This window comes from Symphalangus syndactylus, chromosome 9 (genome assembly GCF_028878055.3).
Source record: "Symphalangus syndactylus isolate Jambi chromosome 9, NHGRI_mSymSyn1-v2.1_pri, whole genome shotgun sequence".
Taxonomy (NCBI): domain Eukaryota; kingdom Metazoa; phylum Chordata; class Mammalia; order Primates; family Hylobatidae; genus Symphalangus; species Symphalangus syndactylus.
Window position 1 is genome coordinate 8,567,051 of NC_072431.2, and position 13,595 is coordinate 8,580,645.

At 35.8% G+C, this 13,595-nt stretch overlaps 1 protein-coding gene across 2 annotated transcripts; it reads left to right on the forward strand.

The window, feature by feature from the left end:
* Nucleotides 1–200: 200 nt before the first annotated feature.
* On the forward strand, nt 201–2,976 carry RPL10L (ribosomal protein L10 like). 2 transcript variants are annotated; one of them, XM_055291426.2, is made up of 2 exons: nt 1,372–1,561; nt 1,643–2,976. In XM_055291426.2, the coding sequence occupies exons 1-2, from the start codon at nt 1,453–1,455 to the stop codon at nt 2,095–2,097; spliced, it is 564 nt and encodes a 187-aa protein (XP_055147401.1). In that variant the 5' UTR covers nt 1,372–1,452; the 3' UTR covers nt 2,098–2,976. The 2 variants fall into 2 exon arrangements, with proteins under 2 accessions (XP_055147400.1, XP_055147401.1); XM_055291425.2 differs by having other exon boundaries at nt 201–2,976.
* Nucleotides 2,977–13,595: the final 10,619 nt, after the last annotated feature.

Consider the following 13,595-nt stretch of genomic DNA (forward strand, 5'->3'; position numbering starts at 1 on the left):
GAAAAATGGGAAAGAAGAAATGAAGGAAGAAAAGGGAAGTGAGCAAGCTTTCTTAAAGGTAAGAAAGTTTTCTACATTGGGAGTTTTAATTGTTTTATCCTTAATATTTTGTAAAAATCCATTCACTTTAAGGGCAGGGTTATTTTTCTCCCTTAAAACAAAAAAGTATTGACAGAATATATTCACATTGGAGGGATTTTGTTCCATGATGTAATGGATTTGTGAAACAACATTAAAACAAAAAAGAAAGCTAGAAAAATGCAAGTAGGGTTTGTAAACTATTAATTTCTTTTCCTCTCTCTTCTTCCTCCTTTCCTACACTCTGATCCCTGTCATAATATTTTTACAAACTCTGAGAATAAAAAAAGTTTAAGTTTATTCTCAGGAAGGTGCAAAAGATTACTAAAGCACAAACTATTACTCTTTTATATAGTTTCAGCAGTTTTAACATTTGAAAATGCGCATAGCCTTAAGTTAAAAAAAATCTAGTTGGTGTTTCAATTTTGTATATATCACTTTGATAATAAAATCATTTCTTTTGGCCAAATAAAGAAAAAACAAAGTTTCATGTTTATAAAACAATTGCCAAGCTACAGATACAACATATATCTTCTCTTTATCCCTCTCTCTACTCTTCCTCTCATCTCTTCCTAAGTCTCATTAAGGAACTCATGCCAAGAAACCACTTTATCCAGGGAATGTGGCCACATACCCCAAGAAATAGCAATTGATCTACAAATGCTGACAGTGAGATACGAGCTCTGGAAAATGAATTGGCCAAACTGGAAACAGTATGTTGAATACCTGGAAGGATTTTTCCTCTGAAATTCTAGGATTTCTTTTTTTCTTTTTCTTTAGACAGGGTCTCCCTCTGTCACTCAAGCTGGAGTGCAGTGGTGCTGTCTCAGCTCACTGCAGTTTCTGCCTCCAGGGCCCAGGTGATCCTACCACCTCAGCCTCCTGAGTAGCTGGGACTACAAGCATGTGTCACCATGTCCAGCTATTTGATTTTTTTTTTTTTTTGGTAGAGACAGAGTTTCACTGTATTGCCCAGGCTGGTCTCGAACGCCTCAGCTCAAGAGATTCTCCTGCCTGGAAATAACTTATTTTATACTTAAAGCAAAGCTGAAAGCAAGGGCTCCTAGCCCAAGATGGCTAGCGGGAAGGAAGCAGCAGCTGCGCAGTTGGGGCGGGGCCCAATTCCTTCCCTGGCCGCCAGAGGGAGTCTACCCACAGCTGCCTCTCTGCTCACCTCAAGTGTGCCAGGTCGCGCAGGCGCAGAGGCGCCAGACGTCGCTGCGTCTCTGGTTGGGTCGTCTTGAAAGAGTCGTCACATCCTCCTCAGGACTCTGGTTCCCGCGAGGGACGAGGGGCAACGTATATAAATGCGCGCAGGTGCAGTTCAGGGAGCGCACTTCCACTTCGACCCACCGCCGACGTTCCTGTGTTGCCATGGGCCGCCGTCCAGCTCGTTGTTACCGGTATTGTAAGAACAAGCCATACCCAAAATCTCGTTTCTGCCGAGGGGTTCCTGATGCCAAGATCCGCATCTTTGACCTGGGTCGAAAGAAGGCGAAAGTGGATGAGTTCCCACTCTGTGGCCACATGGTATCTGATGAACATGAGCAGCTGTCTTCTGAAGCCCTGGAGGCCGCCCGTATTTGTGCCAACAAGTACATGGTGAAAAGTTGTGGCAGAGATGGCTTTCACATGCGAGTGCGGCTCCATCCCTTCCATGTCATCCGCATCAACAAGATGTTGTCCTGTGCTGGGGCTGACAGGCTCCAGACAGGTATGCGAGGTGCCTTTGGAAAACCCCTGGGTACTGTGGCCCGGGTCCACATTGGTCAAGTCATCATGTCCATCCGCACCAAGCTTCAGAACAAGGAGCATGTGTTTGAAGCCTTGCGCAGGGCCAAGTTCAAGTTCCCTGGACGCCAGAAGATTCATATCTCCAAGAAGTGGGGCTTCACGAAGTTTAATGCTAACGAATTTGAAGACATGGTGGCCAAGAAGCGCCTCATCCCTGACGGTTGTGGAGTCAAGTATGTTACCAGTCACGGCCCCTTGGACAAGTGGCGGGTTCTGCACTCGTGAAGGCTTTGGCAGTACTGTCTCCTTGGGCCATGCCAGTCTGACTTATGCTTACTAATAAATTCTGTTTACTGGCAAAAAATAACTACTTATTAACTTTTAATGTTTTTTTAAATATCCAGTGTTTTAGAATATAGACTACTAGAGAATTTTTTTTCTGTTTATGCAGTTTTAATGGCAAATGTTACCTTCCTTGCTTCAGTAAATCTATACAATTTATAGAGAAAGCTGTTTTAATCAGACACTTTAAATTTAGGAAAGTATAGAGCAATATGTTGAAAGTTTTGTTTGTAGTAAAGTCATAAGTTATGCAGCTGTCATTCCTTGAATACAAAATAGATTTGAGTGAAAAAATTTATTGTTTATAGAATATAAACTAAACAGTAGTGATGAAAATAATAGGCATTAGTGATATTTCTACCACAGCCTCTTTGGAAGTAATTTATTTCTAAACTTGGTTGCCTTATGTTTTTCTATAAATTTCTGTAAATTGTTTTTAGAATTACCTTACACGTCTGATTATCACCCTTAGGATAATTGAGTATCACTCAAAAAGGCTTTTTCCAGACGAACTTTACATTGTCTCACAGTCAAGAGATAACAGTCTAATCTTTTATTCATCATAGAAAGGTCATAGGTGACAACACAGTTCATATTACTTGTATCTGGGCTCCAGTAGAACCAAAAGAAGAGAGAAAATGACACTAAATTGGTTATCTGTACTCTAAAAGGACCCTAGACAGAGTTTGCAATTGTAGGTGCTTGCCCTGAATTAGAGTTGCATTGATCACACAGGTGCTTTTTGTTTTATGTTTGAAACTGCATAAGCAAAAATTCCTGAGTTTGTACTGAATTAAAAAAATTCCTGTTCTTTACAATTGACTTAGCCTTTTGAATCTCAATCCTGCTAACAGTGCCTTCAGTGTTTTTCTACTAACAGTTCTTTTTCAAAGTCAACACATTTAATGAAAACAACAAAAGAAATACTAAGTAGTATAGAAACTCTACTATTTAATTTTTATTTATTTAAAAAATTGCTATGTCAGTCTTAACATGTTGTGTCTGGCTGGATATTTCTTTCAGGCCCTTGCTATAAGATATTTCCTGTGTGTATATATTTAAGCTATGTTGCTATTCTAAGACGTTTTTCATGTTTGCGTTTTACCACACTTTCAAAACAAAAATTCAACCTCAAAAATAATAATAATACTAATCAAAAGGGAAAGGCAATACAAAACACAATAAAATAAGCAACCCTTTAGCTTCTAGTACAACCATGGCCCAGCTTTGAAAATATTTTCCATCTTCATTATTTCCATTTCTCTTTGGTGTTAAACCTCTCAAAACATCTTGACGTTCAAACTTGGAACTCTGCACTCACTAAATATACAGGGAGCGAGGTCAGTATAAGCTCATGAACTTCCTTGCCCTAAGAGATTGGTAGCAGTAATTGTTCATGCATATAGATATGGGAGTGAAGAGGAAGGATTAAAAATTAATACATTAAAAGCTGGTAGGTAGCTGTCAATGAATTTTTTATTTGAATTTTCCCCCAGTTTCACACTATAAAGATTATATATAAATTCTTTTTTAAAATGTCGACATGCAAGCACTTTTATTTGTTTTTGTTAAAAATCCTTCCTACTGATTTTCCGCAAGTCATAATTTTGTTTTTTCAGCATTTTCTTATTTTAGGGTCATTCTAATTATTTAAAAAATTGGTAAGACAACTGGGCTGAAGGATAATTTAATTATGATTTTGCAGAGTTCCTTATTTTAAAATTTATGCTCAAAATGGAAAATTGCATTTGGGAACATATTTCTGTTCATCTACTGCTGCAATAAAATGAACTGTTTGCTCATTTGAAATAAAAAAATACAAGTGTAGTTAATGAAATTCAAGCAAATACTGCCCAATGAAACTTTTGATTTAATTGATGAAATATATAGGTTTTAATGGAAAATACTGACTAAGAAGATGAAGAAAACTTCAGTAGGACTATGTAATGTATCAGTTTAGTTTCAAAAAGCACATTTCATAAATGATTGTTATATAATCCATCATTTCTACTCCCTCAAAATATGCAACTGTATTAAGCATATTTAGCTTGAAAATCTCTAATTTTTATAAAAATATACATCAGCTCTTCCATGAATTGGCTGTCACTAACATTGGCAAGCATTTAATTCTGCTTTAGCAGCCTCGTACTGCCTACCCTTACATAATTTACGTAGAGCTTTCTGGTTCTCAGAATGTTACTATTAACCTAAGGATTGAGCTAAGACATAATTTCACGTCATTCATCTTCCTGGCTTTATATTAATGCCCTTTTGTTTTTGTTTGTATTTTAGTGTAATAACTTCATTTTCATAAAAGTACCTATGTATTCTTTTTTAACAGCAAATTAGGTGAAAAATAGTAAAGTCAAAATAATTAAATTATACCTGCAATAATAATTCAAAATGAGGTTATTGTCACTTAACAATCGATAAGAAAAGCTGATGTCAGGATGACTGGATTTGAATCTCAGCCTTTTTACTTTCTTGGGCAAATTACTAAGTATCGCCATTCTTAGTAATTTTGCCCTCTATAAAATGAGGTGAAGACACTTTAGTTATAGGATTGTTTTGGGGATTAAATGAGATAATGCATTGAGAAATTGATTTTTATTATTATTATGGTTATTTTTTTGAGACAGGGTCTTACTCTTTCACCCAGGCTAGAGTGCAGTGATGTGATCATGGCTCACTGTAGCTTCAACCTTCCCAGGCTTAGGTGATCCTCCCATCTTGGCATCCCAAGTAGCTGGCACTGCAGGCGTGCAACACCATGCTCAGCTAATGTTTTTGTATTTTTTGTAGAAATGGGATTTTTTCATGATGCCCAGGCTGATCTCAAACTCCTGGGCTCAAGCAATCTGCCCACCTCAGCCTCCCAAAGTGCTAGGATTATAGATATGAGCCACTGTACCCGTTAGAGAAATTGAACAGTATTGTAATTTGCACATATTAATTATACAACATTGATATTCAGTTAATATTGATGTTATTATTATTACATTTGCTCTTGCGTCACTCCTCAGCTCCTAATTTTTGGTGCTTGTATTACTATTTTTTCTTGATTTATAATGTTAATATCCTGTCTTGCAATCATTATTGCTTCCAGTTATATACTCTTAGTTCTAGATTTAATTGGATTCAATATTCTGTTTCAAGTCTTTTTTAATCTTTAGTTTTGTAATTCCCAGTTTCATGTCATTGTATTTTGTCATCTCTTTGTGGAATTCTTTTGAAAAAATTTATGCTTTACTGATTATCCTCTACATATGACTCACTTATGGGGACTAACTTACTTTCCTGTCCCCCAACTGGATTTTTTTATCTACTTTAACCACTTGTTAAATTCAACATTATTTTTCTTTTTTCTCATTTTTATTTTCCAAAGATTATTATATGGCTATCATGTCATTATGTTTATACGGCTTACATGTGATGTAGACTATTCTGCTCAGACATTCTATTTAATCGAAAAGGTTGTGGGTGCATTTCTCTTGTCACTCTTTCACAAAACTTTTGACTTTTTTTTATTCATCTAGACTTCTCCCTGGGTGTTACTTTTCCATGGCCTTGTGATGAAAGGATGGGAAAAAGAGAGAACTTGAAAGTTTAATTATACCCTTTGATGCTGGCTAGATTCCACTTCTTCTGAGATCCATTAAATATCCTACACCAAAGCACACTCCAGTCAGCCAGGTACACAGTCCACTCTCCAGCTGTGGCATATTCACCTTTGGCCTGCTGTTATTCAGTGCACAACCCTGGAAAATGGCAAGCCCAATTGCTGTGCATCTTTGGTGTTGGTGTGGGCTCCACTTGTCAATGGATTTTTCTACAGTTTTTTCTTGTGTAGGTATATGTTAAGTACATTTCTCTACATATTAAGGCATTATTGAAACATTTTTTTAATTCATGTTTCTTTTCAGAAATTTTTTATTCTAAGAGGTTGGAAAGTTCTGAAAAGGTACAGTATATAAATGATTGTTATATAACTCATGATTTCCTCCAGTGCCGCAAAATATGGATTTACACTCAATGTGTTTATCCAGAAATCTTTAATTTAAAAAAGCAAAATCTGGTTCTGACTTAACACATGAGACTACTGCCTTCATTTTTATATCTCCTCCTAAATTTATGACATATATAACCCTTTGTCTGGCTTTGGCTGTATTTATTTTATCACATTTTATTTATTTCATTAGGTATTGGGGAAAGAAATCATCTGATCATGTTTTTCCTCAGGTTATTTACCCAGAATTTTTTTTTTATGTCGGACTAAAGAATTATCTACTGTTGGAGACTTTAATATTTCAGACAACTCGTATAAAAACTACCTTTCCATGTATGTAACAACTTCCAGTTATTTTTTATTGTTATGGCTCTCAAATAATTATACCTAAAATACTTTGAGTATCAAAATGATAAACTTTAAATATCAATTCCAAAAAGATCAATTTTGTGTTTGTGTCCATACAGAATCTTAACAGCTCTCATTATATTATAATAAGCTATTTAATTAGTTTTATATATTTATATAAATTAGACTTGAGAGTTACTGATCAAGAGATATTTTTGTGCTTCACATATTTAAAGAACAAGACCATATGTACAGTAGAAAATGTATTTTGAGGACCATATTATTAGACACTTCAAGGGTCCTATTGATGAAATTTCCTTTTGTCCTAAGTTTACTGGTCACTGATAAATAGAAATATATGAGGTTGAGGAAGAGGACAGAATGTTTTCGGCAAATGGAGTCTTCTCAAAGGGGTAACTGTTCCATCTGCTCTCAGAGAGGGACAGGACATTGCAATGACAGGAAATGGTGTTTTGTTTTGCCCAAATGTTATGTCACTAAACTGAGACTTAATGGTGTTGGTGGTGACAGAAGAGATGGCAGAACTGATGGAGAGATTGTCAGGAAACAGCCCTTAGGTTCAGTCTCTGACATAATAAGGGAAAGACTTACATTTCCTGTGAGTGTGGGGCCATTATGGTGTTTTAAATATAAGCAACATTGTATGTTCTTTGCCCTGTTCTTCAAAAGCATTGTTTATTGGGAGAGGGAAATATGGCAGCAAGAGGCTGTATGGGGGACTTACTCTGTCGCTGCAACTGCAGACAGCAAGAAAAGAGCCACTGTGCCTCAGCCAGATTTCCTCTGAGAGAATTGAACAGGGAGAGAAACTTCAGTATCCTCTAAAAAACTGACAAATAGACCCTATAAAAGACTCAGCACTTGGCCACCAAATATATGGAGAACCAAAGGCATGTGTCTTTATAGTAGAATGGTTTGTGATCCTTTGGGTATATACTTAGTAATGGGATTGCTGGGTTAAATGATATTTCTGGTTCTAGATCCTTGAGGAATCACCACACTGTCTTTCACAATGGTTGAACTAATTTACACTCCCATCAACAGTGTGAAAGCATTCCTCTTTCTCCACATCCTCTTCAGCATCTGCTGTTTCCTGACTTTTTAATGATCGCCAGCACTTGGCCACCAAATATATGGAGAACCAAGAGTAATATAAAGAGAACCAGCAACAGCTGAAAGAGAACATGTCTGTCGTGACTTGAAGTCATTTAACAAAGAGAATATTGTCTATGTTTACATTCTGTTATCAATATCTAAATCAAGGGATGGGGGAGAAAAAGCGGAATAAGAGAGCATATAATTTCCTCTTTCCTGATCTAAGTAGCTGAAACTGCTAGTCAATGCTACACTAATGGAACAGATGAGAGATTTAAAAAGGATAAGTAACAATATTCATAATTGGCAGTGATTGAAAAGTTATGGAAAGAGGTTTAGATATCATTAAGGAAATGTGCTACTTACAAAGCAATAGAACTTCAATGGAGCACAGTTGGTTGTTTCTGAAAAATAAAAATTTCATGTAATGTACACTTCAGTATTTCTCCTGTCAAACCAGTTACATAACCATTTTGATGAAGAAATTCCACTAAGCATGCTAGCAAATGTCCAAATTACTAAAACATCATGAAACCATTGAAATTTCACCAGACAAAAGTAAAATCTCATTCAACACAAAGAAACTTCTATACCACTTCCTAAATACACTTTTAACTGTGGTCCCTCTACCTCTGTAACTTGTATAAATGCCTTGAATATAAGCAAACTTTAAATTATTGTCACTGAAACCCGTGTTCATGTGGCTGTAGTCAAATTTTATCTCTCAGCTACCTACCTGCCTGCCTACTTACTACCTATGTATAGATCTCCCAAATTTCCCATAAATAATGCCTATCAGTCTTATCTTCCATCTACTTAATAGGTATTTGATTTATACATACAATGGACTGCTTCAATTGATGCCAATACTCTGCAATTGTAAGCCACCCACTTTTGAAGCAAAACTGCCAAAAATGCCATTAATAAAATGCCATTAATAAAAATGCCATTTTCATGGTTGTATATATACATTTTTCAAATGATAATTTTAAGTTGTCAAAATATAACAGCCTACAAGGTCAAAACTACCTTATCTAAAGGCAAGATTGAAATTTTTACAAGTTTTATTCATAAGTACAGTTCATGATGTATTTGTAGCAAATACCATTAGGATTTATTGATAGAACTACTGAATTTGAAGTCCATGGACCCTTGAACTTGAGAAAATATTTTATTACATAACTGATTTGAAAAAGCCTATGTCCTAAGATCCAGTAATAACACTACAGATAACTATTATAGAAAAGCTCTCAATTATATGAACCAGAAGGTATATGCAAAGAGCCTTCATAGCATTGTTCATAGTAGCAAACACTTTTTATCCTTAATTTACATAAAGAGGACAATGAATATATCTATTGTGGTATATTCACAATGGGAGCTACTATACACAGTGAGAATAAATGAATGACATCTACAGCTAAAACGTGGATAATTCTCAGAAAATATTGAATGAAAAAAAGAAAATAGGACTCTAAATAATATTATGCCATTTTCGTAAAGCTCAAAATGCAGCAGAAGTAGAGGTAATACTGTGTTATGTGTAAATAAATATAGATCTAGTTTTTAAAGGTAATGCTAACTATGAAAATTTAGGATAGTGGTTGCATGGGTGGGGCGTAACATGGCAGGGGAGGAACAGGCATAGTCTATGGAGGGTACTGTATAATAATATTTTAGCTTTTAAAGTAAGTCCTTCCAGGTCTTTATTCATCAGTATGTCTGGGCTATTCTTGGAACTTTTCCCTTCCAACGATTCCAAATTTGAAAATCAGGTTGTGAAATTACCACTGTCAGTTGCCTTCAAAAACTTACTAAATTTATAAAGTTAAAAATACATTATTTTATATTTTATAATTAATAATTTTATTATGGAGGTCTTGGGAGATGTAAATTTATTATTTGTTGTTTATAATTTTATTCCTATTTCATAGTAGTTTGTGTTGTTTTTGTGGGCCTATACTTGGCTTAACTTATCCTCTTGTGTATTAAGATCTGTGTTGGGTACTTTTTGCTCATGTTTCTTTCCTCTTTCTTTAATTCCTACACTTTTTCCACCAGAGAAAATTTGTAGTTGATTCAGCCTGTTCCCTAGGATCCTACCATCCTGAAACCAATTTCTCTTGTCATGAGACATAAGAAAATGTGTGGTTCTCAGGTTGAGCTTTCTGACTTTGCTGCGCCCTCAGGTTTTGTAATTGTGTGTCCCTGATAAATCCACCACCTTAGATGTACTAACCATTCACAGCTCTCTGCTCCAGTTCCCACTTCTTTGTTTGCTTCTGGTTTAAGTCCTTGAAGGTTTATTTATTTTCTAGTGAACCTAGAAATGTATTAAAAGGTAAGACTGTAGGCAGAATCTAGTTATATCTAGATGGAAGGATCACTTACAGTATCTAGTCTTCCATACTGCTAAGTGGAAGTTTTGTGATGTATTTTAATTTCATCTCTGTTTCTTGAAAAATACCATGGTATCTACAACCTGGAATCATATTAATGTACACAGATTCGTACATAGTATAGTCTTTCTAATTTTATTGTCTACTTCACAAATTTAGACCCAAAATACTTTGTACAAAGTGGTGGATTTTTATTGCCTTATCTCGCATAAGCTGGAAATATGTTCTCCAGAATTCTCTTCTCCATAGGGTGCTTAATCACAATAGAAATCAATATGAAATTTGGAAGGCAGAAGTGAAGCAACAATTATAAAATTGGTGCAGGGCCCCAGGCATCACTGTGATTCAGAAATGTTGGGTTGATTTGTTGGCTCACTTAATTGAAGGATGCCAGCAGTGTCATTTCCTCCAGCCCTTGCTACATCTTGGCGTTCACCTCTCTGAGACCCAGGCCAGGCATAAGTGCATCTTTGTGCCGAGTGGCACAGACTTCTATTCACAGACATGATTGGAGTTAGAGGCACTGACCTGGATTTTAGATTGTCTTCATGGGTTTCAATTTATCCTTGTGAGTTCCATTTGTCCTGTGAGATACTGTTTATCTATACTTAGCTTTACTTTGCATTTGTTTTCTCCCAATTGCCTGCCTGCCTTGCTTGTAGCAATTTCCTGCTCACCCCCAGAAAAGAGGCAATCACATTCAAGAAATTTCATTGTCCCTGCTTGGGGACTGTATTAGTCTGTTCTCACACTGCTATAACGAAATACCTGAGATTGGGTAATTTATGAAGAAAAGAGGTTCAACTGACTGGCAGTTCTGCAGCCTGTACAGGAAGCATAGCAACATCTGCTTCTGGGGAGGCCTCAGGAAACTCACAATCATGGTGGAAGGCGAAGTGGGAGCAGGTGGTATTCATCACAGGAATAGGACCAAGAGAGAGAGGTGTCAGGTACCACATGTTTTTAAACAACCAGATCTCATGAGTACTCACTCACTATGGCAACACAGTACGAAGGGGAAAATCTGCCCCCATGATCTAATTACCTCCTACCAAGCCCCACCTCCAACATTGGGGATTACAATTCAACATGAGATTTGGGCAAGGACACAGATACTAACTATATTAGTGACTTAGGTGACTTTTATCTGATCACACTGTCTCCTTCAGTACTGTTATTTTCCCAGCCTTTCTCATTATTATGCAAGGTCTAACACCCATAATAAATATCTTATTCTATATTATGCTTAATACTTCTTCCTTGAGCAAACTGTAACTGCTAAGGCCATTACAATCATTAAAATCAGGAAAAGATCAAAACTTGGTTCAATGTAGCTATTGAAAAGAGCAAATGTATTGGAATATACAGACTTCTGTTTAGATCCTCATTCTGCCCACTACTTGTCCTTTCATCTTAAGCAGTTTATTGAACCTTTCAGGGCCTCAGCTTCATAAACTTCCCAACTGTAAAATAAAGGTTATAATGGTATTTATGAGAATATGCACTTAGTGCAGCTTCTGGGACATAGTACACACTGAATAATGTTGCTTATTATTACTGTCCTTTCTTATTAAATATTAGAACTTAAAAGGAATTCACTATGTATTAGTTAAAGTAATTTATATCATTACTCTGGTTGTGAAATTGAAGTGGCACACATTTTGGTTGCAGAATCTCCAAATCTCTTGATGTTATCTTTAAAATTCATGTTTAAAGTATACATTGTATGTACTCTTTTCTCAGTAAATCCAACAATGATGAAGTATTTGAATATAAGTGTGAAAGGTATGTAATAGCCATCATATCCAGTATTGCCTGGCATATTAATTCTGATTCTGTACTGAAGACACAAAAAATTTATGTGAAATAACTTTTGTAGCTTATGCAATTCTGCCATATTTTAACTTTTTTGTTGTACTTTGTTCTGGGATACATGTGCAGAATGTCCAGGTTTGTTACGTAGGTATACATGTGCGATGGTGTTTCACTGTACCCATGTACCCATCATCTACATTAGGTATTTCTCCTAGCGCTATCCCTCTCCTAGTCCCCCACCCCCTGACAGGCCCCAGTGTGTGATGTTCCCCTCCCTGTGTCCATCTTTTTTCATTGGTCAACTCCCACTTATGAGTGAGAACATGTGGTGTTTGGTTTTCTGTTCCTGTATTAGTTTGCTGAGAATGATGGTTCCCAGCTTCATCCGTGTCCCTGCAAGGAAGAACTCATCCTTTTTTACGGCTGCATAGTATTCCATGGTGTATATGTGCCACATTTTCTGTACCCAGTCTAACATTGATGGGCATTTGGGTTGGTTCCAAGTCTTTGCTATTGTGAATATTACTGCAGAAAACATATGTGTGCATGTGTCTTTAGAGTAGAATGATTTATAATCCTTTGGGTATATACTCAATAATGGGATTGCTGGGTCAAATGTTATTTCTGGTTCTAGATCCTTGAGAAATTGCCATACTGTCTTTCACAGTGGTTGAATTAATTTACAGTCCCACCAACAGTGTGAAAGCATTCCTATTTCTCCACATCCTCTTCAGCATCTGTCATTTCCTAACTTTTGAATGACTGTCATTCTAACTGGTGTGAGATGGTATCTCATTTAAAGTATATGTTAATATATTTTAAGGCATTTAATCATAATTTTAATTTCACAAGTGATTATTTGTGTTATGAAAAAGAATATTATAACATAATTATGTTTATAGCAGTATAAAAATACCAAGATAATTCATTATTTCCAACTTAGAAGCTACAGCAGGATATTGATATATATTATATTAGATTTAATGAACCATGAAAAGCTATGATTAAGTTAAGAAAGCATTTCAATTTGTCTTCATGTATTTTAAGAGGTTTATAAAATGAAAGAATGGGCTATATAAATTAAACCGATTTAAAAAACACTGGACTGCAACTGTGAGATCATAAAGAATGTTGACCTAGGCATTGTCTTTCATTTGGACTTAACCCTACCAATGTATCGGATTCTCACATAATTGCAAAGTCTTCATGCTAGATTCTGATTTGTAGCATTTTTTCTCTCTCTCCCTTCCCCTACTCGCACATACACACACACATACATACACATATGTGTGTATACATTTTTTACATACACATATATTTGAGATGGTCAGTAACTCAGTACTCTAGCAAATCTGGAAGTTTCATATTCAATCCCGTCTAATCACAGGACAATCAACTAAGGGTAGAAGAAAGGAAAAATCACTTCTGGAATGAAACCTTTTAAATATCAACTATTTATCCAAAAATGTATTATATTTAAATCATCAAGCATAATATTTTGAACTTTGGGAATAATAATTACTATATTGATCAGATGTTAATATATAAGAAGGAATTAGAAATTATGTATAGAATTCCTAGTTAAGCTTACTCTTTGCATATTATAATAATGCCCCTAAAGAGTCTTACAACAAAAAGTAGTCCGAGTAATGCAATAAGGCTCATTATTACCAACCCCAAATCCATTATTCATGTAAATATGCAGTAGCTATGTGAAGGGTAAATAGTATTCTTTCTTAATACAGATGTACTATTAG

What these genes read in the sequence shown, in the direction of transcription:
- RPL10L (XM_055291425.2), top strand. Translation starts at nt 1,453, where the DNA reads ATGGGCCGCCGTCCAGCTCGTTGTTACCGGTATTGTAAGAACAAGCCA.